Source organism: Leuciscus leuciscus (assembly GCF_965113295.1).
Source record: "Leuciscus leuciscus genome assembly, chromosome: 9".
Classification (NCBI taxonomy): domain Eukaryota; kingdom Metazoa; phylum Chordata; class Actinopteri; order Cypriniformes; family Leuciscidae; genus Leuciscus; species Leuciscus leuciscus.
The window spans coordinates 25,406,024-25,430,917 of record NC_138733.1 but is presented as its reverse complement, the minus strand read 5'-3'; the positions used below and the strand labels follow the sequence as shown (position 1 = coordinate 25,430,917).

The following is a 24,894-nucleotide window of genomic DNA, read 5'->3' as shown; positions in this document are numbered from 1 at the left end:
AAAATTTGTACTCAGACCACTGACTGATTATGAATGCAAAATAAAATATGATATTGCTGTTTTGGATTAAGAAATGAATAGATGTAGATGTAATAGCAGTTAACAACAATATTAAGAGAACAGCTAAAGGAACTGAAACTGCCATTGCCTAGCAGTGACTAAAAGAAAGCTCATGCTGAAACTATGGCACTAAAGTGAAAGCTTGCAATTTCAGAAATTGATGTACAAGGGCTGCTGCTATACGCTTGAGCGTTTCGCTTTATTTTCGCTGTGCAGTCAATAGGATATGTCATGTTAAATTCGCAATTTATTTATAGTGCATACTGACAATCTGTGCAGGTGGAAATGCACCAGCTGTCCTTGTGAAATTTGTTGATACAGTGAATTGTTGTTTGTTCCTTTGTGTTGTACCTGATACTTTTGCTGAAATCGCAATAAAATAAACACTTCTAAAAAATTTGAATCCATGTTTTTCTGCAAATCTCTTATAGGTATAGGTTACCCAAATGTTTTTAATTCAGTCATCATTTACTCAGCCTCATGTCCAAACCTTAATGAATTTTCTCTTTGGAACAAAATATATGGTGTAAAATGTTGTTTTGGACCCCATTGACATCCATTGTATGGACAAAAAGAGTTTAAACATTCTTCAGAATTGGAACGGTATTCTTTAGGTTTGGACTTTCCCTTTAAGGCTTTCAAAATGGTTAGAAAAAAATTGAACTGTCATGAAAATAAACATGAAAAATAAACTTTAAATCATGAGATGATATCTAATGAAAAAACAACTCTTCACTCCTTTGATAGTACTGTTATGTCATTTATTTGTCCTTATCTTAGCACGCTGACTTTGACGTGACTAGTCATCTGCATCGTTGGATTGGAATTTGGAGAGATCTGTTTTTTTAATTGTTGTAAGGTTAACAACAAGGTATGAGTCCTCAAAAGTGTGGTAGTCCTTGAGACCCATTCTGTCTGAAGTTCTGATACGTTTGAATATTGCGTGGCACTGCCTGCGATCCAAAAAATTGGAGAAAATCCAATTTGTTACTCTTTAATAAGGAGATTTGGTTAATATTTAGATGTGTGCTTGGTCTGAATGAAAATATACACTAATCTCTCTTGCCAGGCTCAGACACACCTGGAATTGCTCTGTGCAGATTCGGTTTCTTTGAGGATTGATGGATGGTCACTTTCACCGATGAGGACATCCAGCTGCAATTAAAGCATATTAGGATTGTTTTAGAAGCCATTTTTCAATCTCAGAAACACCACCTGATCCATTTGTGGGGAAAACAGAGCTTTATGAAACAACCCCCGACCACACCAGGCTTCATCCAAATATCTTACCTCACTCTTTTTATTTTTAGTTTCCACCGAGTCCAAGACATCTGACAGATCGGTCTCTCTATCCAGTATGGGTTGAGATGGCATGCTTAAAGGATCTATGAGAATTTCCGAGGGAACAGCCGGGTGCTTCCAAGAAGATGGTGTGTCGATGCTCCAAATCTCATTTTGTCCAAATGTACCTGTAGAGTTCAATGTAGTTTAGGTTGTCATACATTTGATTCCTGAACAAATGACTTTAATTAATTGGTTCTTTTCAGTGAATCAAACACATATAGCCTATGTCTTGTGAACCTGCAAATTGAACATTTTGATTTGATCATTTCAAGTCGTAGTCTGTAGGTCTACTAAAGATGCGGTCACATTAGCAAAATTTTGCGGACAAAACAAAAGATCTACTGTCAGTATTGTAGCAATGGTCAACGTGACAAATTTTGTAAATTGATTTTGACAAGTACATTTTTCAAGAATCTACTTTTTCTGAGTATTTTTTTTTCTTTTGGGAAATGTTTACTTCACTACATTCACAAAATATCATACTTCTTACTCTACTTCATTTCATAAAAATATATCGTTCCTCGTTATTTTGAACTGAAGAAATCGCCACCTGATACCCAAGCTGAGACGCGATAGATTGATTCATGAACAAGCCAATTCTTTCCAATGAACCTGTTGAATTGGTTCACAAATTGCACTGAACTATTCATTCATGAATCTGAATAATCTGACTGCAGCTGTTCTTAAATCAACAACTCACTGATTCAGTGATCTGGTCAAAATGTTGTATCGTTGTAGCTTGACTGACGCAATAAGTCACTAATTCTGAATTTTAACATTTTATTATTGTAAAGGAAAATCATATTTAGGTCATGACTGTAGGTTATTTGTGATCTAAATCTGCAGTAATAGTGTACAATAACAATACGTATCATGTATAATAAGTTTTGGTGATAAAAAAGTTTAGTTCATAAATTTTGATTTTTAAAATTGATTGCATCTTCAACACCATAGACTCATGGAATCATCAAGACTTTCTCCTGGGACTGGAGACTTAGAAAAAGAAAAAAACATCTAAGCAACTTGTAGATGTACCTATAAACTCCCCATGGATACTCCACAACCGCACTGAGAAGTCCAATGAGGAGGTAAGCAGAAACTGGTCATTGTCAATTATCTTCAAGCTTGAGGAGAGGAAATTATGGTAATAATGTTAATGAGATGTCTTTTTTAAAAAATAAATAAATACTAAACAAAAAATGAAAGGAAAATACATCAAAATAATAGAAAGAATATTGAATAAACACTTTTTGTTTGCTTCCCCCCCCCCCCCCCCCACTTATTGAACCTACCTAGTGATGCTGCTGATGTGTGCACGCCAGAAGTTCACCTCTAGAAATGAATAACACCACGTCAAGACTCAACATAAACATTAAAAAATTTAAAATAAAATGAGGACTGTCCTTACTTTCAGGAGGGTTTTGTTCAGGCCCCAGGGCATATTGCTTGACATCATAAATGTAGATGAAGCCGACATGATCGGCTGTAAAAAGCATGCTGTCATCCTGCGTTGAAGCCAGTTTCATAATCGCCTGCTGATGCTGAGACTTAAACATAAGATTTTATTTAGAACCTTTGTCTCATTCTGTTGACATTGAATTTATAATCAAACTTGAGGAAATATATGATATATAAGATATACGAATATACTACTTGCAGCCAGAAAAGATGTGATGAACTTCCCGCCATTCAGAACACTCCAGAAATGAACATAACCTTTGAAAGATGAAATACGTTCTGCAAATTGTATATGAACTGATTTCTATCATTTTATTCATCGCAAGGACCAGTTTACCTTCAGTATCTGAAGATACAAGCCAAGCAGAAGATGACAATTCAGGAACAAACGCCCGGGTTTTTAAGAAGATGAGGCTCAGCACAGTTGTGCATTGAACTATCAATAAAAAAATGAAAAGTTATCCATATGAGTTGTGCATAATATACCAAGTTTTCATATAACAGATGTGATTGAGGACCAGCAAATCTGAAATCATTATTCACTGAAAATTCATGGGAGGATTGGCATACCAGGATAACTGCTGCTCTGTTGAGGGGTCTGTTGAGGAGTCTGGAAGCGAGACAGTATGCGTTCAGACACTACATTCCACACGATGATCTCCCCATCGTAGCTGCCAGTGGCCAGGAAGTGTGGCGTGCATTGAGCAATGCACAGAATATCCGCTTTGTGCCCATTCCTCTGTGTGTGAGAAACATTCAACACATTTCCCAAAGTGCCCCTGCATATTTGAAGGGGATTCAAAGTACATGTGTGTAGACATGGGTGTGAGTTGTGGAGGATGCTAATACCACATCGTCCTGCCAAGAAGGTTTTGGTCTCTGATTGTACAGTTTTTCCTCTTTGGAGTCCTGTCAAAAAATAAATAAATAACGTGCTTAGCTTCAAAAGTAATCACTGGCAATTCTGCACTATTCTGTTCACAGTCTCTTGAATTAAATTAAATCACTGGCATTAAATTTGGTGCATAGTGTGGCTTAATCTGGCAAAGAATGGTCCATTCAGATATAAGGCAACCTGACCAACAAGTTAAAGTACTAATTACACATCTTTGATTTTATGTAATTTGGTGGTGAGAAAAAGATGTTTGAACATTTTTTAAAGATTTTTTGTTTGTTTGTCACAAACTTGACAGCTGTGTCCCTCGGCAAGTACATAAATGTATTTTGTTGGTTATGGGATTAATCTAATTAATTTTTCATTAGGAGAGTAATTTTAATTAATTCATTTAAAGGCACAATATAGATTTTTGGATTAAAATATCCAGAAACAACTAGAACAATGTTATATATATTTCATAACTGTGACAACCATACAATATTTTTTTATTGATTACATGCAATTTAGCAATAAAATCACCAAAATCATAGATAGATAGATAGATAGATAGATAGATAGATAGATAGATAGATATTCCTCTTCCACTGAAAGAATTACTAAATCAAAGTACTCTGAAGACTTAATACAGAATTGACAATAGATGGGGAGGGAACATTTTTTATAAAATGAGATACGTATTCTCCAGTGATGTCAAAATCATGCATTTAGGGTATCTTTTTTCACGAAGCTCGGATTCTCTTTTCTAAAGTGAACAAAAGCTCTTGTAATAGATGGAATAATGGACTGTCAAAAGGGAATGGAGGAATAAACCACACCAAACAGCACTCAAGCACTTTTGAGGAGGGAGAAACATCGAAGTAAATGAAATATGGAAATGGAGTGAACAGCAATAAAGGCGAGAGTACCAGGGGGAAGAAACAGGTCATGGCAGTCAAGCATTTTATGAGAGCCATCTGGGGAATTATGCTGATATAAAAAAAGGTCGTATGGGAAGCAGGCTGGTCACTTTATACCCACCAAGTAAATGTCGATCCTGTGGTCCCAACCAACAGAAATCACAAATCTGCCAAAAGAAATAAAAAAGTGAATCAGCCAAAAAATGAGGATAATAATATCCATGAAGATTAAGGCGCTTGCAGTCAGCAGACTTACGCGTTCATGTGCAGTGTCAGGTAGAGGCAGTCACAAATCTCTGCACATTTTCCATCTGGGAAAAAAAACATAATGAAGGGCTTTGCTTCACAACAGCTTTATAGGGAATGTGGGATATAATATACTCTGAATAATCAGTCATACTCAGGAGTAGGGTTGGGAATCGTAAGAAATTTTTCGGTTCTGGTTCCGCCAAATGATTCCGGTTTCAGTTCCAGTTCCCATTCAATAAAAATTATTAAAACAACTAATAAAAAATAGTAGTAAGGGGAAAATGCACAATCCTTTTTGAGTTTATTTCTTATACTTGTCAAATGAGTTTAACACACTGGTAATGTCAACAAATTCAACATATTTAGCAATTTTTGCAAAAAATAATAAATTTTTCTGAAGGAAAATAAACAATTCTGCATTCTCTAGGATAATTTGGGACCTCTCCTATAGTTTATTGTATCTCCAGCAGTGGATAATACCCTCTCAGAAAGGGTAGAATATGCTTGAACACACATGTAAGATCCAGACCGGTGAAACATAATATTTTTTAAATCGGATTGAATGATTGATTCATAAAGACTTCACTTGTTTCATTACTGGATGAATCAGCGCTCTAGCAGTTAATAAACAGAACTGCATGCGTCTTGCGGAAGAACATTGTAGCCGGACCTACTTCTCTCTGTTTATGTCTATGATGCGGGTGAGTCACGCAGGCACTGGGCTACTCGGCAGCGGTGCCGATTCGACCGGTGTAAAGTAGTCCGAGTCTAAACGCTTATTACAGGCTTACCGTAGTGAATCAGGATAAGACAAAAACACGTTTTTAAAAAAAAAAATCTGAACTTAAAAAAAGTTACCGACTGCAGCTTTAACAGTTGTATTTATGAATGTTTTGAAGCATCAGATGTAATCGATACACTTGTTATTTGAAGGCAGCGACATTCAAAAGGTGATTTACTCGAAGTATAAACTTTTATCTCAGTACTTCTGTGATCATTTGAATATTTGTTACACAGAAATATCGATACTGTGTGGTTGAAAAGACTGTGAAAGTAAAGCTGTTTCATATATATTGACAACTGCTCTCTGAACGACAGCGCAAACAGATTTGAATGTTCCGGTGTGAAATTTTTGTCATTTAGGAATAAGATCCTAAATGGGTGTTTGAATCGAGATCGTTTAAAGATGAATCGTGCAGCTCTACTGTCTTTATACTCTCTCTGCGTTGATATCTGACGCAAAACGTATATGAGTAGTGCGAGGGCCAGTGCATTCATTACTATTTTAATATTCATGAGCTGAGACGTCGCTATTAAAGGCTCCCAGCACTTCGCCCACACATCGCACCATAACCGTTTTCGGAACTGAAACTTCGGAATTTCGCACGGTTCCGGTATTTTTCAAAAACACTAACGGTTCTGGATAAGAACCGATTTTCGGTTCCCAACCCTACTCAGGAGCAAAGCAAATCAATCAAATACACATTAAGAACTATAAGGAATTATTGACCTCTCTTGAATATCTTCACGCACTGGCCATTGTTGAAGTTCCACATCTTAAGGCAGCCATCTCTTCCACCAGTCACTAGCCTGATGAAAAAAAAGAAAGAAAAAAAAAACTGCACAAAACTGCAGATATTATGCAATGTCATATATTTAAATTAGCTTTAACAACCTCCTTCCGCTAGAGTCAAGAGCCATGCAGGTAATTGCAGACTCTCCATGAGCACCTCCAAACTCAAACATCTGAGCTCCAGTTTCCACATCCCAGACTTTGACAACCTGAATTCAAGTAAATACGTTAAAGTACTGCATTTAGAAAGAGGGACTGCTGCTTTACTAAAAACAGCTCAGCCTGTCATGAGTTGAAATTATAGAATTACTTTTAAAACACTTCTGGATAAAAATTTATCGGCCTATCTATTATTTGGATCTTAAGAAAAAAATTATGTTAAAGGAACCTTGACTACTCACAATAATAAGCGATTTTAGTCACAATTTTGCTAACTTCAACCAAAAACAAACAAACCTGTACCCATAAATTTCAATTTGTTACTCACACAAAGCTATCATATGACTTTGTAAGAACTGTAATATAGCACACAAGACGTATGAAGTACTTGTATGTTTTTATGTATGGTTTGGAGTCAGTAAGCTTTTTGTTTTTTTAAAATAAATTAATACTTTCATTCAGCAAAGGACACATTAACTTGATCAAAAGAGACAGTCAAATCTTTTACACTGTTACAAGATATTTCTATTTCTAATAAATGGTTTTCTTTTGGACTTTATAATCAAAGAATCCTGAAAAAAAGTATCATATTTTCCACAAAAATATTAAGCAGCACAACTGTTTTCAACATTGAGAACAATAAGGAATGTTTCTTGAGCACCAAATTAGCATATTAGAATGATTTCTGAAGGATCAAGCGACACTGAAGATTGCTGGAGCACTGTAAAAAATGATTTGTTGACACAACTTGACTTAGTCAAGTCATCTTGTTGCATTGACTCAGTTAAGTTTAGCCAACGTTAGGATTTAAGTTCACTCAACTTGTATGTATTTGTTGAAATAACTTGCAGTAAATTGAGCCAACGTACTGTATCAGTTAATAAGCATTTATAATTTTTAGTTAAGTCAACTGAAAAACATATTGGATGAACTTAATTTTTCATGTTTTCACAACCATTAACCAAGTCTAATTGACATAAATAGTCATTTTTCCTCAACATCATAACTTAACTATTTGAGTTTACTGGACTTCATTGCTTGCTTTAACAAGAAGTTCTAGATATCTATCTGGAACCAGATTTTTAATGAAATCAACAACTGCAAAATTGAAACTCTCAGCATTTATTTTTTTAAATAGATGCATTGCACCCAAAAGACACAGACACAAATAATTATCTTGCAAAGATAAAAAAAACTCCACAAGAAAAACCCTCACATGCATACAGCTCACACAAACAAGTGCAAACTTCTCTATGCACAGACCCATCTTAGAGCCAAAATAGTACAAATAACTCTCCTTGTCATTATCAGATAATTTCATTGCAGGAACAAGTGTACAAGAAGAATTCACAATAAGCTGTATTAAAAACTTCACAGATTAAACTGTTTAAACAGTGTCTTCAATTCCCACTTGTAGAAACATGGCAAGGAAAGAGCAAGCAGAACAAGGTAACAAGAAAACAGTCTGTTTGAAAATCAAGAATACCAACATTTGTTTTCTGTCTTATCTCAGCAACTTGCTCTTCAAAAAGTGAACTCTTGTGGTGCAAGAGTCTGATCCAACTCCAATAAACAGGCGCTGTATCACTTCAAAAGTGAATTTGAATTTCTTTGGGTAGTCAAGGTTTAATGCGTACACCAGGCCCATCAGGTTCAGAAAAGCATTAGGTACAGCACTCAGGTGACGCATTACCACTTCTTCCTCAATCACCAGGACAACGTCATTGTAGAACGCTGACTGAGGTTCCATCATATTTTCCACAACCAGTAGGATTCCTTGATCACACACTTGATCACTTCCTCTTCAATGTCACTGGGCTTTATAGAATGCAAACAAAACAAGGTACTATTACTTAAAACCAATTACACAAACAATTTACAGTCCCCAGACCCCTGCAATTTTTCCTTGTTTTGCCTTAAAGGTTTCAGCTTACCTCACATATCTTCATGAATTTTGAAGGAATCTCTCGCATGTACCATGGCAGGCCAAGCAATGCTGCAGTCCTCATCCTTTGGTTTGTTGTCTGTAAATTAAAGGATGGTTAAAGTACCAGCTTTATTGGTTCAATCCTTTGTTTTTCTTTATTCGTTTATCCTTTCTTCCCCTCCCTCTGTCTTGTTTATAGAAAAAATAAAAACATTAATTTCAAATTTGCACATTTACACTTGTACACTTTTGTTGTAAATAATTTACCAGTGATGTGATGCAACAACAGTTGTTTGTTACCTTTTTGTTCAGCACCAAAATAAGATTTAATAGTGGGTGTAACACGCTCATGGCACTTAAATCAGGAGTGTCTAAGGGTGCTTTCACACTAGCAGTTTAGTTTAGGGGGCTTTCACACTGGGCTCGTTTGCTGCGGTACGAGCCCGAGCGCAATTGTTCCCGGCGCCTGATTGCCTTCTGCTGCTTGCAAACGGACTCTTTTGAGGAGACAGTGGATTTCCAAATTTGTTGCCCTGATTCCACGCGCTGTGCGCGAATACACTGCAGGCTCACTCTCGCTCGTATCCAAGGTAAATCTTAAACACCATCATCCCGGACATGTGTTTTATTTAACTAAATACATCCTAATCAGCTAAAACGCATGCGCAGGTCACTTTACTTCCTGAACAAGCACGCACCCAGTTTTACAGGAAGTAAAGTGACCTGCGCATGCGTTTTAGCTGATTAGGATGTATTTAGTTAAATAAAACACATGTAAGGGATGATAGTGTTGATGATTTACCTTGGATACGAGCGAGAGTGAGCCTTCAGTGTGTTCGCGCACAGCGTGTGGAATCAGGGCAACAAATTTGGAAATCCACTGTCTCCTCAAAAGAGTCCGTTTGCAAGCAGCAGAAGGTCACCTTATGCGACACACACACACAGTAAACCTGTGTTGTTCACTCAGCTGCGCATAATAGCACCGAATTATATTGACCCACATTCTGTTTTCTATCATGCGCCGTGCACGTTTGCCATGATGTAATATGCACGCAAACGCACCAGGGTTCGATAGAATCAAGTTGAGTGTGAAACCAGGAACAATCGCGCTCGGGCTCGTACCGCAGCAAATGACCCCAGTAAGAAAACACTCCAAGTCTGCTCCTGGAGGGCCAATAATGTATTGCAGAGTTTAACTCCAACTTGGTTCAACACACCTGCCTGGAAGTTTGTAGTGATCCTGAACACCTTGATTAGCTGGTTCAGGTGTGTTTAATTGGGGTTGAAGCTAAACTCTGCAGGATCTTGGCTCCCCAGGAGCAGGATTGGGCACCCCTGCCTTAAATGAATTGGGGTTGTAACAACACTTTAAAGGATTTAAAAGGATAGGTTACCAAAGATGATAATTGTCATTTACTCACCAACATGCCACTTCAAACACATACAAAAATATTCATAAATGAACAATGGCTAGGCTGTTAAGCTCTATAAAGGACAAGTCAACACTATAAAAAATGCAGTTAAAAGTAGTGGATGAGTTATGTTGCCTATTTTAAAAATTTTAAAACTTTGTGTAATGAACTGATCAGATCATATCAATGTTAAGGTTACTACGACATACTACAACAACAACATCAAACCTCATTAGTTCTTGTGTCATGACATTTGATCAAAAGACTTGCAAGAACCAATGAGGCTTGATATTTATGTAGTAGCTAATACAATAAAACATTATTGTAAACAAAGACTGAAATGTGTATGTTTTCATCATACAAAGAGATTGTATGATTGCAGAAGACTTTGAATATGACATACAAAACGTATAGGTTACTTTTTAGACAGTTACTCTGAAGTCATTGTATGAAATGATGTCACTATCACTAGGTTTATGATGTGAGTAAGTAAGTAAATGATCACAGAATTGTCATTTTGGGGAGAGAAAGACTGCTTTAAAATAAATTGACTCACATCCTTATCAAGATTCTCCAGTACTGAAGTAATTTCTGGAATGTCCTCATACCGCTTTGACCTGAATAACTGTATCTGCTTTGAGAGATGACCATCTAGGCCTTCCAAAAAGGACTTGCTCGGGGCCTTTGACACAAGCCTGGTGAATTCTTTGCTGATCTATAAAAACATAAATGCATTTACAAATTTAACAAAGATGCCAGGGTCTCAGTGACAGTCTTAAAACATTAACAAGTTAAAACATTTTAATTTCACTCAACATGAAAGAACTGGTCATATAATCTTAGGATATTAAGTTTGCCCATATCTTCTAATAGAACAGCACTTGTTTGTGTCTACAATTGTTGTGTAAACAAATTTATTGTAATAGGCAAAATAGGAAAATTATGATTTTTGTCATAATCATGTAGCCCTAAAACATCTTACTCCCCAAATACAATGAGGGAAAAAATATCAACACTTTTTATTTCTATGGCTGGGTGATGCATTGAATATTATACTGATGATGTTGCAATGCTATATAGCTTTTATTATGTGGAAATGTTTAATACAAATAACGTAATTCTGAATTTCAAGATTCTTCAGAGCTTCACAGGTAACACAAATTACATATAAGTTTAATAATGTGATTATTACACTACAAAAATGTATGAACTTATATTAATAACTTACATCACAACTTACCTATAGAAGACACGCCGTTTGCACGTGCTCAAAAACATTCATATGGTAGCCTATGTCATTTGAAAAAATAACAACAGGGCGTTTAAGAAACATAAGTCAATCAAGCATTTTTATTTGTCATGTTAAACACAAATATGGACTGGCGGCGCTGCTTCAGATATTAACTTAACGTTAACATTACTGGTTATTAGGTGTTTCTAACGATAATGAACCGATTAAGAACACGCTAAAAAAAACTTATATGTACACTATTTTATCTATTTATAAACATTAACTTATAATGACGACTTCTCTTTCTGCTCACGTCTCGACAGCAGCTCAGTGTCTCTGTCGAGCGAGCAGAAATTTGCCTGGCAGTGCATTTGGCTAACATTAATCGAGTTTGCCAAATGTAGTGCTAATCAAAATGTGCCTGGAATCAAAACACGGACGAGATGCGCTAACGAAACAAGCCTAATTTAACATGAAAGAAAGCACAAATTAGGGTATACTTACTCATTTCATTATTTGCACTCCATAAAAGTCCACCTGTACTCGTTCAAACGCGGGCTCCTTCGTCTTTTCTTGCATCAGCAACTTCTCGTGCAAAAAAAATGGCGATGGCGCGTCTGCTTCAAATTCGTTCAAATAGTACGTCATCATGACGTAGAGTTTCTGGCACATGCGCATTACACAGAAAGTTGATAGAACCTATGCTTTGTTGTTATATGAACACGTTATTTAAAGTTTTCCATTTCCCTTCAAGTTGAGGTTGTCATAACTCATCCTATTGTGTAGTGAGACACTGCAAGTTGACAGGACATGATTTTACTAGTCCACCTGACTAAAACTCAGAATCACTTTTTACAGTGAGGAAGTTACATTTTAAAGAGGTCATATAATGTCATTTTTGTACAAGCTAATATGATTCTTTAGGGTCTAAATTAAAAGTTTGTAATATACTTTAATTAAAAATTCTCATTAGTATTGTAAGAAAACACTAATTTTACCTGGTCAAAAACAGCTGTGTTTTCAGCACTCCGTTTAAGTGCATGTGTCTTTAAATGATAATGAGCTTTGCTCACCCCGCCCCTCTGTTCTGTGCGCACACTGTTTTTAACACAATAACACAATAACCATAACGCGTCGTTCATTATAAACGTGGGATTATGAATTATATTGATAACGTTGTACATAGAAAACATGCCGTAATGTACCCTGAGTGTAAAAATAGCCGCATTCATTGTGAAGCGTGCAAGCGATTTGCAAAGATTAATATAAAGATTAATATAAAGGTCAATAAAACGTTACACTCACTTCAGTTCTTCTGGAGGTGCAGCAGGAACGCGAATAGTTGGTACTGATCCTTTTTTCAGGAGCAGCTTCTTAGCAAATAACCAGCTTTTTACTGATCCTCGTTTGTAAAGCAGTCTGGTGAAATGATTCGCGCAAACATGAAAGCATTGACGTTGATCGTGGGGAATATTCCCTTCGAAAACAAACTCAGCCACTGCGTCTTCAGCTGTACGGATTTAGGAACATCAATATGACTGCTGTGTTCTTTATTACACCCAAGAACAGAACACCACAATCGCTCAGACACCATTCTACTCAGTGTTCCAGCTATCAACAATGAACGCACCGGTCGGCGCGTGCTATGATTGACAGCTCGCTCACGAGGGCGCGAGGGTGGGTCTGTGTTGAAACGCTGCTGTCAATCAACCATCGTGGGAGGGGCGTCGATTTTGTGACGTCACAATATCGAACAGCTTGATTTGAGATGGGAGGAAACATATAAGAAGATTAAAAAAAAAAACACTGGATGGATTTTTATCATTTTATGATGGTTGTGTACAGGCACTGCCAACACACATTTCAGTACAATCAACTTGTAAAAGTGCATGTACCATTATATGACCCCTTTAAAATATATTAAAAGAGAAAAAAGTGATTTTCAATTGCAATAATATTTCACAATAGTACTGTTTAATCAAATAAATGCAGCCCTGGTGAGCTCAAGAGACTTCTTTCAAAAACCGACCTATGAGCATGAGGAACAGAGCATCTGTGTCCTCAATGTATTTCATACAGATACTTGTCAAAAGCACTCACCGAGCCCTTAGAGCAGCTCACCACCTGCCTAAACTCCTCACTGTAACCGCAGCACAACACTGGCTCTTCATGGGACAGAATCTGATTGCCCTTAGGCTGTGGTCTACAACAGATGCCATATGAAAGGAGAAAGGAAGCAAAATGCATGACAACTAAATGACAAGAAAATTGTAGCTAAATACACATACAACCTAATGTCTTACAGCCAACTGATACTCATAATAGGCTTTGAAATCTTTGTTATATAACATCTAAGATACATACTTTGTCTGAAGGGATAGTAAGGCGAGAGAATCTGTGGCGATGTAGAGCCCCTTCACAGCTGAAGAGTAGAGGCACACAGACAATTCTCCCTGGATATTACTTGCCTCTGGATCGGCAGTAAACAGACACGTCTCATCCTTAATGTGCCATATCTATAAAATAAATAAATAAAATGTCATCATAAAAAAATTATGCATTTTCATATTTATGTTGCACGTAACTAGGAGTATTTCACAGAAAATGAAAATTCTGTCATCATTTACTCACTCTCATGTTGTTCCAAACCTTTCTAGCGTGAAACACAAATGGAGAATTTTAAACAATATTCTGCCCACTGTTGTCAAAAAAAATTAAAGTAAACGTGGACTGAGGCTGTCAAGCTTCGAAAAGGATTCAAAAGTAATAGTTTCATAAAAGTGGTCCTAGTGAATTACACACCACATTGCAAGTCTTCTGAATAGTTTTGCGTGATGAACAGGCTAGTCCATGCTAATCTTCACTTTAGTGGGCTGTTTACTGTGACCGGATCATTACACAGACCGGTTTTTGACTAGATCAAGTGATTCATAGAAAAGAACAATTTAACTCAAAGAATGATTCCTTCACAAACTGGACATTATTTTTCTCATAAATGCATCAAGGAGAGACTGGGTGGATTTAACTATTTATTTATTTTTGTGCTGCTTTTTGTCATTTTGGAGCTTGACAGCCTTGTCCTTATTCACCTTCATTATACTGACAAGAGTGATACACATTTGCTTAAAAAATCCCCCTCGTGTTCAGGATATAGATGAAAGAAAGTCATTCGAGTTTACAATAACTTGAGAATGAGTAAATGAATTTCAATCTTTGGGTGAACTATTCCTTAATTAACAAGTGGTGCAGTCTATAAATGTTGCATTTGGTTTTTACTAATTATGAACATTCAGTTTAACTTTAGCTTAGTTTAATGTTTGGTTTTTTCATATTGAGAAGATTTAAAACACTTTTTTGATATAATAAATCCAGATTTGACTTTGGATTTTAAGTAATGAATCAATTCCTCACCTTAGCAGTCTTGTCTGTGGAGACTGAGTAAATGTGCCCATCTTCTGAGCAGATACAGAGGTAGGAAACAGGGGCATCGTGACCTTTCAAAATCCCTGTTGGTCTACTGCCATTTCGAAATGTAAAATTACTAGCCTGGCATTTAACAACTTTATTTGATAACACAGTATTATCTATGTATATTTCATATTTTCTGACACCTATATAGATCAGAGAAGAAATTGTCCAAAAGAATTCAAATCAGAGAGATGCCACTTATGAAGAAGATACCCTAAAGATATAAGGCATACTTAGGCACATAAGGATTCCACATGCGCAACAGCCTGTCCAACCCGCCGGTGACCAAAAGATTATGCTTCTCACAGAAATCAAAGGTCATGACTCCTTTAGGAACGGTGAAGATTGTTTGGTTGCCGGTTGCCCTCTGTGTGACTTTCGTAGACTTTCCCTTTTCGCTCACTTCTGCCATCTCTCTCATCTGCTCTTGCATGTAGGTTGATGGATGAATGAATCCTAATTAAAAACAGATTGTCAAACCTTCATACACGCATATCCACTCAAACAGATCACAGCTGACAGATTCAGATCCCGTTTCCCCTCTTTCTGAGTCATGGTGTGTTATTCAAATGAGTTTAACCGGAGCTTCATTGCACTGAGAGTTTTGACACATCTCTCATCTGGCATTAAACATGCAAGACGCCAGAGTAGCTATTTTCTTCCTTCTGCCATGTTAAACAGACATCACTGAGAAAGAAGTGAGAAAGGAGGACACACTTTTTTCTACACATGGGTTTATATGAATGTTTAGGTCAGATTTCACCCTAAAATCAATAGTAAAATTATCTTAAATTATATCTTGCATAAATAAAATGAACGCAATTTTTAGGATCAATAAGATTTTTTGCTCTGTGACATTATTTTCATTCAACTAAGCCCATTTCGACCCCCTATTCTCATTATCTTATTCCTTGTTTCCCTCTTGCTTATATTTCTCATTATTTTTAATTATGATTCTCATTACTGTAATACAATAATGAGGAAGACAATGTGCTTAAGTGCCATGAAATAAAAAAATAAAAAAACACTGAATAGTCTAAAAATAGGCTTCATTTTATTCAGGCAAAATATGATTTCTAATGTTTCCTTTTGATTTTGGGGTGACATATAATCCTATTAAATGAGAGAAAATAAAATAATCAAAATGATCCCACTGTACTGCAAAAAGTAAACCAATAGAAGTCATTTTTAAATGTTACCTATAACAAGGGCAGAGTCTTCATGCCCTGATGAGGATACAATGGCAGGTAAGCTTTGAAAATATTTCACCTGAATTGATAATAAAATATTGTTACATTTTAGACACTTGTTTTTTCTTTTGTAAAAAATGAGATGATTATAAAAAACTAATTTAGTACACTACACTAATGCACTGATGGAATATTTACAATTGATTGCAATGTATATCCATGTGCATTGCAGCAATAGAACAACATAGGATGAGAAGAAGAAAAAAAAATACTTACATTAATAATGATAATAATAATAATATTTTTTTTACCTTTGACACCCAGTCTTGGTGGACTTTCCATCTGATAAATGTAATTTCTGGAGACTGAACTGCACGGTCGAGGCTTATGTTTGGAATGTTGTCAACCATCGGCAATCTTTTCCACAATCTAGGGCATAAATGCATTCTTAAAAAAGCTTACAAACCATGCATAAAATATACCATAAAAAGGATATATAAATAAGATGAATATCATGCACAGTGTCAGACAGTGAGCAGGGTAATATAATATTCTTAACATGCCAGTTATCTTTCACATCTCTCCAGAGAACAGAATCAATGTTTCCTAATTAATTTATTCATTAATTTATGAAAATTAGAACACGCCTGCATGACATGCTATTGTAATTTTGTTTTACAAAACTGCACATGGAAAATCTGTACTATTAAGAAACCTTGTTTACCTCAGTTTATCCCTGAATGATGTTATTAACAGGATGTTCACACAGCCCTAGAGTGCCAAAAGCTTTGTGATTAGTTAAACACATTGTATTTCATGAAATTCATATGTGTGGGACTGCCTTCGTTTACTTACCTGAGAATCGCCATATACAATGATACATTCATCTGGGCCAGTAGAGCTAACAAAACCAGAGTATATTTTTTAATTACAAGAAAAGCAAACTTTGACATATCAACAAAGAGAATTGAGTGTTCTTGTTCTTAAATATGTTAGTACACAAAAATAAAAATGCAAGAGCCAACATAACATACCCTTATTATATCATGTTACTTTGTAAATGCAGAGCAAATTAAGTTGTTTTTTAAACTAAAATCATATCTGAAAACATTGAACATGAATAAAACTCCAAAACTTCACAAAACAGCAATCACATCAACATGTCTGACATGAATCAGGTCTGCTCACCAGTAATCCAGGTTTAAAGGCACAGTTTTTAGTGCACTCAACTGACAGCAAGGCTCCAAAGAGGAAAGCTCATAAAACTGGATCTCTCTGGATCTGTAAAGTGGGAGAAAATATGTTGTTTGGATTGAATGAAGGAAAGGCAGAGATCAGATGTGGCTGTTTTATATATAAAACATTTTTTTTTCCCAGAACACTACAAAGTTACAAGGTAGGCCTATACTTGAGCAGAATAACAGAGCAGTCCCCAGGCTGCTCCAAGGGAATCATCACTGTAATAAATGTAAATTGCTGTGGATAAAAGCATCTGCAAATTGACTACTTCATCTTCATTTGAAACAGCATGCCATAGGGAAAAATCTTCATTAGAAAGTTATATACACTACAGTGTATTATAAAGACTGTTATGTAAAAATAAATGTATTTTAAAAGCAGTTTACCCAGTTCCAATGATCAGTTTGTTGTACTCTGACATTGGCACAAAATCAGTAGACCATTTTTGTTTTCGATTGATGGATCTCTCGGGCTGGATATAGAAACAGAGAAATTATTCAAATTAAATATTGGTTAATTAAAAAATGGAGGAGAGCAGGAACAGGAATACAGAAGTAAACAAATAAAATGTAAATGTAACCCACAAACACATTCTTCTTGCTCTTCGAATAAAGCTTGGGGGTCCAGAAGTTAACAACCCCATCTTCTCTTAGAGTCACAACAGTTCCATTAGAAAGCAAGTGGATTCTCACAACAGGCTTCCCACGTTTTAGAAACTTAATGTTAGCCGGCAATATAAAAGCTGCCATTTTACTGCGACGCACAGTCTCTTCCTTTGCTTCGTACTCCAGGTATATGTATGTGCAGAACTCATGCTAAAAGAAAGAGAGTAAGACTTAAATAAACTTTAATAGAATTTGTTATAGAAGTGTGTTCAATATTTCATGGTAAAGGTTATGAGTCTCATTCACAAATCATGTAAATACACATATTTTTGTATTAATAATATCAATATTATATTATTTTGATATCCATATTATAATATTATGAAAACATACAATATATAACATAATAAAAGTATATTCATTACATAATACAACAATATCATTTATGTAAAAAAACATTAAGTTCATCCGGAGTTGGATTTTTGCATACACGTTTGGAAGTTAGGGATAAATTTACTTGCAAACTTAATTTCAATGATGACTTCTATTTGAAAATGTTTGCAAGCAATTTCCTGCACAAATATGTGCATTCAAAGTTACTGAAAGAGACCCATTTTGACCACTTGCCCACAAAGGTTTTTTATATGCAAAAACTCGACTCAAAAACAGATGCAACTGTGCATTTAACAAATTGTCAGTTCATCTAAGAGAGCAAGTTTGAGATTTAAAGAGGATGTAGTGAATTATTCATACCCATGCGATTTTGTCATCACAAGTGTAATCGATCTTCATGAATAGCTGGTGAATGTGAGATTCTTTCTGTGACGTTTCAAAAAGTGTTAGTCCAAAGTAATGGGTGGGAAGACAGTGAGAGAGAGAAGATTGTACACTCATACATTAAGATTTTAGGTCTCCGTTAATCCATTTACACAAGCAACAGGATATAACTGAATACATAAACCTCTCTTACAGTACTTTTACAGTACTTACAACTCCTTTCAAACCTGGGCAGTTTTTCACAACAGATTTGAATTCTGAATAATCCAACATATGGATGCCAGCCTTTGCAAACTCCTGCTCAAGAGAACAGAATTAGGAAAATCATATTGTGTCCAATTAATCATTTAAATTAGATTTCCAAATAATCTACACATTTTGAATACTTACATCATAGGCCAGTTTAATGTGCTTTAGATCATCAATGGACACCATCGTCTCAATCTATGTTGGACAGCAAAAATAAATTTAAAAAGGCAAAAATCTCACAGAACATGTGAGTTGGAAGGAGCATACATGTGCAAGTCTCTACAGAGAGGTTTGTAAGAAAGAAGATTAACAAAGATTAACCTTGACGGATACTATTTCAACATAGTATAAATCGCCAAGTGTTGTTTGACATTTTTTGGATGATCAAACATCTTTCAGCATGTCAAAAAATTAAACAGCTGCTGGATTTCGACAGGTTGCTGTCACCTGTTCTGCTCCTCCTTACAATAATAAATTCACTTGAAATTTAAATGGCTTTGTTGCAACATGATGTAATTTAAACTTTGTTGTGGATCAAAAACCCACATGCTTCATCAGTCTGCAGACAATCAATAGATTACATGCCAGTCAAATCAGTCAAACCATCTACCATGAATAAAGGAATGATATGATGAATTGATGAAAGAAATAAGATATTGGTAGCCTGGCTATCACCAGACCAAGCTCAATCTTTTAAGATTGAACATTAGTCTGGGGAGTCTGCTCTGTATTTTCTACTGCACAAGAGGCGTGATCAACGGGCATAGTTCAAATGACTCTGTACGCAACTGGATAGTTCTTCAACCAATCAGACCAACGATCCGGGTGACGTACTTTGCAGCGAAAGACTCCAGGCAGGAAACGTGTCAACAAGCGTGTTGGTTTGGAACATTGATCAGCGGTTTGCAGAAGGAGCAATGGCATCGAGTGATTTTTGCAGGTTGTAAAAAACAAGCAAAAAAAAAAAACATTAAAGTGAGTGGTATTTACACCCACTCGAGCGATTTGTTTGCTAAACTAAAGAAGCCATTGAGCATCGTCAAGAGGTTAAAAGGAATTGGATTGGATTAAACCCACCAATAGCGCGCCAGGTGGATAAGCCAGTTTGTGATTGGTCCCCGCAAATTTGTAACGGAAGCAGGATAGAAGAATGTACAGATTTCCAGCCTGAGCTGCAGGGCGAAATCAAATTGCCGACAGATCGGGCTGGGTTTACCCAGCCTAAGATATAGGGGTTTCTTCTACAATTGTTAATAGGATTTTAGATTAGTAATTTTGTATTTATAAGGCTAATTTACCTTGGGTTTCCTCTGCAATTATAAATAAAAAAAATCTCTGCAAATTATTAGCAACTTAAGTTTTTAAAATTCATTTTTGAGACTGTATTTTGTGATATACAACAGTCTCTTTAGAATAACAACAGACCTCAATTCACTCACAAATTGAAAATCGCCACAAAAAATCCATAGGAAATTGCAGAGGGAACCCAAGGTAAATTAGCCTTCCCGGCCGGCCTAGGAATTGATAATAAGTACTGCATCTGCCACAAAAACAATTAAGATTTCAATTAGGGTGACAGCATTAAACAGCAAAATGAACACTGAAAACAGCTGAGCTACGGTTAACGTCACACAAATGAAAAATTTGGTTAGGGGTGTTCCTACTTGTAGTTATTTACTCTCCTACTGATAAATACAGATTATAACTTTCATTCCTATTTCACTGTGCAGTCAGATGGCAAATTACCTCCAGCACAAACAAATTTGGGCTTGATAAGGGGAAAAAAATGTATTTGCTTTCTGGGGAGCAAGTTCAAGCACTCTGTTGAAATAAATAATGCATGTCCACTGTGTCATTTCAGTCAATCGCTAGTCATGACAGATTACCCTGCAATGGTTGCCCATGCCCATCCAAAGGTCATCCAGCTAATGAATTAATGGGAATCAAAATGTCATTTTTGAAAAAAGACTAAAATTTTGTCCTGCAGAAAGTTAATGATTTTGGTTTTGGCTAATTTAATGAAGCTTTGATATGAGAAGAGTGACCTCTTATACTACACTGACACCTTTAGATTGTAAGATTGAAAGATGGTTGGCTAAAAGCAGTTACAATTTGGTTGGTTACTTCTACATCAAAACCTGGGACATAATAAATAGCTTTTTGAAGAATTAAATATGATATGATTTAGAGCAGACAAAAGATATGAAAATAAACATATTCTGTACATACCTAAAGTTGATGTAAAAACTGAATTCAGTGGTCTGTTTACTGGTCGGTTAGAGCAGATCAGTTTAAAAAATGCAAAACAAGATTAGAACGATATGAAGGCGGGCTCTGTGCTGGAGGGAGCGGGGTTACACATTAAATATAACCTAATATATTAAATAGTAAACATTATATTAGACTCTAATTTCATATGCAATATTTTGGATCTACGAAGTGCATCAATCCAGCTGCCCAACTCCCTTATTTATCATTATAACATTTGCATTTGCATACCTGACCAGTGAGAGATGATGCTGGGGCAAGTTGCCCCAATCTAGGCATTGCATTCAATCTAGGTAGAATATAATTGTTGGGAAATGCAGCCAAGCAGCAGATGCTGCACAATTGTGACCCTTTGACTTTTACCTTGAGCTCATAGAGGGACCCAGCAGGATCTGCTCTGTAGCGTTTTCGCATGCTAAGTTTAACATCGTCTCCCAGGGCAAGAGAGTGTCGTCTGGGTTCTTGCCTCAAAAGCTCTCTCTCCAGCCAGGCAGGAAGCTGTTGGCTCCTCTCAGTATTGTCTAAAATGGACCCCGTAGAATGCAGAACCCCATCAGCCTGCTGTCTGTACCGCGTGCCCTGCTTCTGGTTCAGTCCAGCCGCTCCATACACTGGTCCAAAATCTGTCGAAAAACTGCATAAGAGTGTTGCATTGAATATTTTGTTTATCATTTCTTTTTCATTTAAGTTATCAAGAAACGACCTTGCAAATGGCCCTTTCGCGCACCACGCATCGCCCAACAGAAAACTCAAACATCGCATATACCTCTTATTAGGTGCTTGTGACGACATGTCTCAACAGGTAAAAGTAGGCTACTTTCAATAAAAGACCTAACATATTAGCAATCGGATTTAGGGTTGCCAACCGTTCCGTAAAACCCGCTGTAATCTGACTCCAAATCTCAGGTGAAAATTGTCATTTTGACCCATTTTACAAAACTGGAATTTCTCAGTAAATATACATCCATCACATGTAGTCTAATATTTTGGCTTTCTTCTTCATTTACGTATGTCTTTCTTCAGAATATTTTTTTTTAAAGAAATCAAAAATTTGAGCTGGGAACGTTTCTGAAATTTGGTTGATTTTTCCACGAAATGACCCAAATGTGTTTGTCTGAGAACCTTTTATACATCTTTTGTACACATATTTAACTGCATATGCTCAAATGATATGCACTGTGTGGTGCAGTACAAATATTTTGAGTGTCCCTTATTCTGTCCCTTGTTTTCCTATAAAGAACCACGATTGTCCCTTATTTTCCTTTCCATAAGTTGGCAACCCTAGCTGTGTTGCTATGTGTCATGAGTAACCACACACACAAACACCCACGTGTGTTGGGTTAGGGAATAGAATATAGTTTGCACAGTATAAAAATAATTATGTCTATGGGATGTCCCCATAAAACATGAAAACCCAACATGTGTGTGTGTGTCTGTGTAAATTACAGATTTAAATAATAAAATTGTAGTTGTACATTTGTTTTTTGTTGTTGTTGTTGTTTTTATAGGGAGAACTTTACACCTCCAAAATTTCATTTTGCAAAGCGAAAGCCAAGAGTATGTTAGGTCAAATCAAATTAGAGTCAAGTAATATCTTCATATTTGTCTGTCAAAACATAAATGAATTAATCTTCAAGGACACAAACTGGTTCCAGCATGGCAAAAGCATTATCCATATTCCCTGGCAACAGTAAACACCATGAACAACAGGAGGAGTGACACTCAAGGTCAGGAGCTGGAAAATAACCGAATACCAATGTGGTACGAAACATAGTCCTCATACTGAAATGAAAGTCATGAAGCAGAACAAATTAGTCTCTGTATCAGGAGCTGTTTCAAAGTGGTGCTGAGCAAATTAAATGCTTAAATATGGGAACTGGAAGCCATGTCAAGATATAGATAAATGAAAAACATAAAGCAGATTACCTGGGCTTGTTATGGGTCTCAAGTTGGGCTCCAGCAGATGAGGCCCGAATTTTCTTGCCTAGCGGCATAACTGAAGAGATCTGAGAGTATCTCGTCTTTTTCGGCTTGGCTTCCGTTCTCTTTAGAGACTGCTTGCTTGTTTTGCAAAGGAGCTTAGAGACACAGCACACCTGAGTCTCAGGTTACCTGATACACAAATCCGAGTGGAGTGGCTACGCATGCACTGTGATGAGAGACACATTTAAAACCACTTTTAAATTTCATAATGTTAAAAATACCTTTTAAGCAGAGACGTCTGTTCAGCAAACTAATTTTCTTAATTTTCAGGGGGAAGAAAACTTTTCACTCTTCGTTTTTCAATTTTAAACTTAAAGGTGCTCTAAGCGATGCCGGGAGTCGTAACTTCTTGTTGACATTCGAATTGTTGTCAAACAAAACTGAGGCTAGCTAGACCCTCCCTCCTCCTCATCCCGTCTCCTCCCTCCTCCCCTCCCTTCCGGCATAAAGGAAAGTCAAAATAGTCACTACAAACAAAGTTAAGTTTTACTGATACTTCATTCAATGTGTAATGTCGCCAAGTTAGATAAATGCTTTTATATTGCAGTACAGAATGCAGAAAAAGAGAAACATTATCTTAATCATTTCGCCACCTGAGGTTATAACTATAGCTCCCATAAAAGGACGCAATAATAGCAAGATAACGTTAGCTTCGCTTGATCATTTACAATAGAGATTGATCGCTGCTAGAAACATACATGTTGTATTCACCAAAGTTAACGCTGACTGCATAGTTCTAGCTTATTACATCCTTGTGTTGGTTTGGCGAACATGAACGTCAGTTTAGAAAGAAAAATGGATTTACCTGTTCTGCAAAAACAGAGTAACTATGTCGGATTGGAAGCCCTTCTGCCGGCGGAGTTCTCGCCACCTTTCGAGCGTTTTTCCGATGTAAATTCGGGACTTCACGCGTTCCTTATCCTTGTCCCTCTTCTTTGCAATTTGTTCATCGAAACGTCATCTCTTTGGTCGTGTGTCGGCCATAATTCAAACTTCCCTCTTCATGCTTCTCTCTCCTCCACACCCCCTTCATTTGTACGCACACTAACCCCTCAAACCCCACCCTCCAATGCTTCTTGTCGGTGATTGGCTGGAGCACTGTTTGTTGTGTTTCGTGGTGCGGGTGAGCCCAGTTTGTTTTTATTGCCGTTTGTGGAGCCTGTGGTGTCTAGAGAGACTGCGTTTTTTTACAGTGTGTTCGGGGGACAGGCAGCTAGCGGATGGTGAGGAGATGTTTGCTGTATGTGACAAAAAATGTTTGGGCCTAAAAAACGCGTCGCATCACTTAGAGCACCTTTAATGAGAAAGATACCCGTGGTATTAAGATTGAAGTGAAATTAAATGTTTTTTTTTGTGTGTCTTTCTTACAGCTTGCTGTGCATATCCCTATCTCTTTATTGTGCTCCGCATAATAAATCAGTTCACCTGATGTTATTGATTTATACCTTTACTATTATTTTATAAAGTCAAAATACATAAAATATATATCTCAGGAGGACTATATAGGGCCTTATTCTCCAGTACAAAATCTCAAGAGATTTATTATTCTCAAGAGACAAATGATTAATTAATTAACATTTTTTTCCATGTATATTCATCGTAGTAAAAATCGCAACAACAAAAAAAAGAACTGTGTACAGTAAAAAATGATTTATGTCTGTTTTCAGTTTATTTTGAGTATTTTATTAAGCACATCATCAAAGATGCAATAAGGCATATCATTATATTAGGAGTGTTCTGACTCCCGGAAGAATATCAGAACCCTAAAAAAATACTGCACAAATATTCATATAGCTTTTCATGATTCAAAATGCCATGTTTATAAAGGCCCAGGCCAGGCAGACATCCTCTCTAGTGTGGAAGGGGTTTGCTTTTCAAGCAAGGTCGGTAGGATTTCTAGAAGGATAT

General features: G+C 36.5%; 1 protein-coding gene and 1 long non-coding RNA gene across 4 annotated transcripts; both read right to left on the bottom strand.

Annotated features, from left to right (window-relative positions):
* Window positions 1-782: 782 nt before the first annotated feature.
* wdr95 (WD40 repeat domain 95) lies at window positions 783-23,117 on the bottom strand. 3 transcript variants are annotated; one of them, XM_082179689.1, is made up of 30 exons: window positions 22,930-23,117; window positions 21,367-21,637; window positions 18,877-18,930; window positions 18,700-18,783; window positions 18,463-18,528; window positions 17,689-17,919; window positions 17,491-17,576; window positions 17,054-17,146; window positions 16,721-16,766; window positions 16,590-16,636; window positions 16,177-16,294; window positions 15,875-15,944; window positions 14,909-15,131; window positions 14,619-14,724; window positions 13,572-13,723; window positions 13,308-13,410; window positions 6,581-6,687; window positions 6,416-6,495; window positions 4,913-4,967; window positions 4,778-4,823; window positions 3,712-3,771; window positions 3,433-3,601; window positions 3,200-3,298; window positions 3,047-3,120; window positions 2,813-2,951; window positions 2,697-2,736; window positions 2,440-2,528; window positions 1,351-1,529; window positions 1,114-1,215; window positions 783-1,009 (listed from the first exon to the last, which is right to left on the bottom strand). In XM_082179689.1, the coding sequence occupies exons 1-29, from the start codon at window positions 22,995-22,997 to the stop codon at window positions 1,132-1,134; spliced, it is 3,039 nt and encodes a 1,012-aa protein (XP_082035815.1). In that variant the 5' UTR covers window positions 22,998-23,117; the 3' UTR covers window positions 783-1,009; window positions 1,114-1,131. The 3 variants fall into 3 exon arrangements, 2 of the variants coding, with proteins under 2 accessions (XP_082035815.1, XP_082035816.1); XM_082179690.1 differs by having other exon boundaries at window positions 14,619-14,721; XR_014208640.1 differs by lacking the exons at window positions 783-1,009; window positions 1,114-1,215; window positions 1,351-1,529; window positions 2,440-2,528 and having other exon boundaries at window positions 3,058-3,120.
* On the bottom strand, window positions 8,023-12,059 carry LOC309506164. Its single transcript, XR_014208666.1, has 4 exons — window positions 11,712-12,059; window positions 10,533-10,691; window positions 8,572-8,661; window positions 8,023-8,455 (listed from the first exon to the last, which is right to left on the bottom strand). It is a non-coding gene; the product is annotated as an uncharacterized lncRNA (long non-coding RNA).
* Window positions 23,118-24,894: the final 1,777 nt, after the last annotated feature.

Coding starts and splice junctions, on each gene's coding strand:
- wdr95 (XM_082179689.1), bottom strand. CDS start 22,997: ATGCCGCTAGGCAAGAAAATTCGGGCCTCATCTGCTGGAGCCCAACTT. Junction 18,931..21,366: donor GGTCCCTCTATGAGCTCAAG/GTAAAAGTCAAA, acceptor TGTCCAACATAG/ATTGAGACGATGGTGTCCAT. Junction 15,945..16,176: donor ACCAAGACTGGGTGTCAAAG/GTAAAAAAAATA, acceptor TTATCAATTCAG/GTGAAATATTTTCAAAGCTT.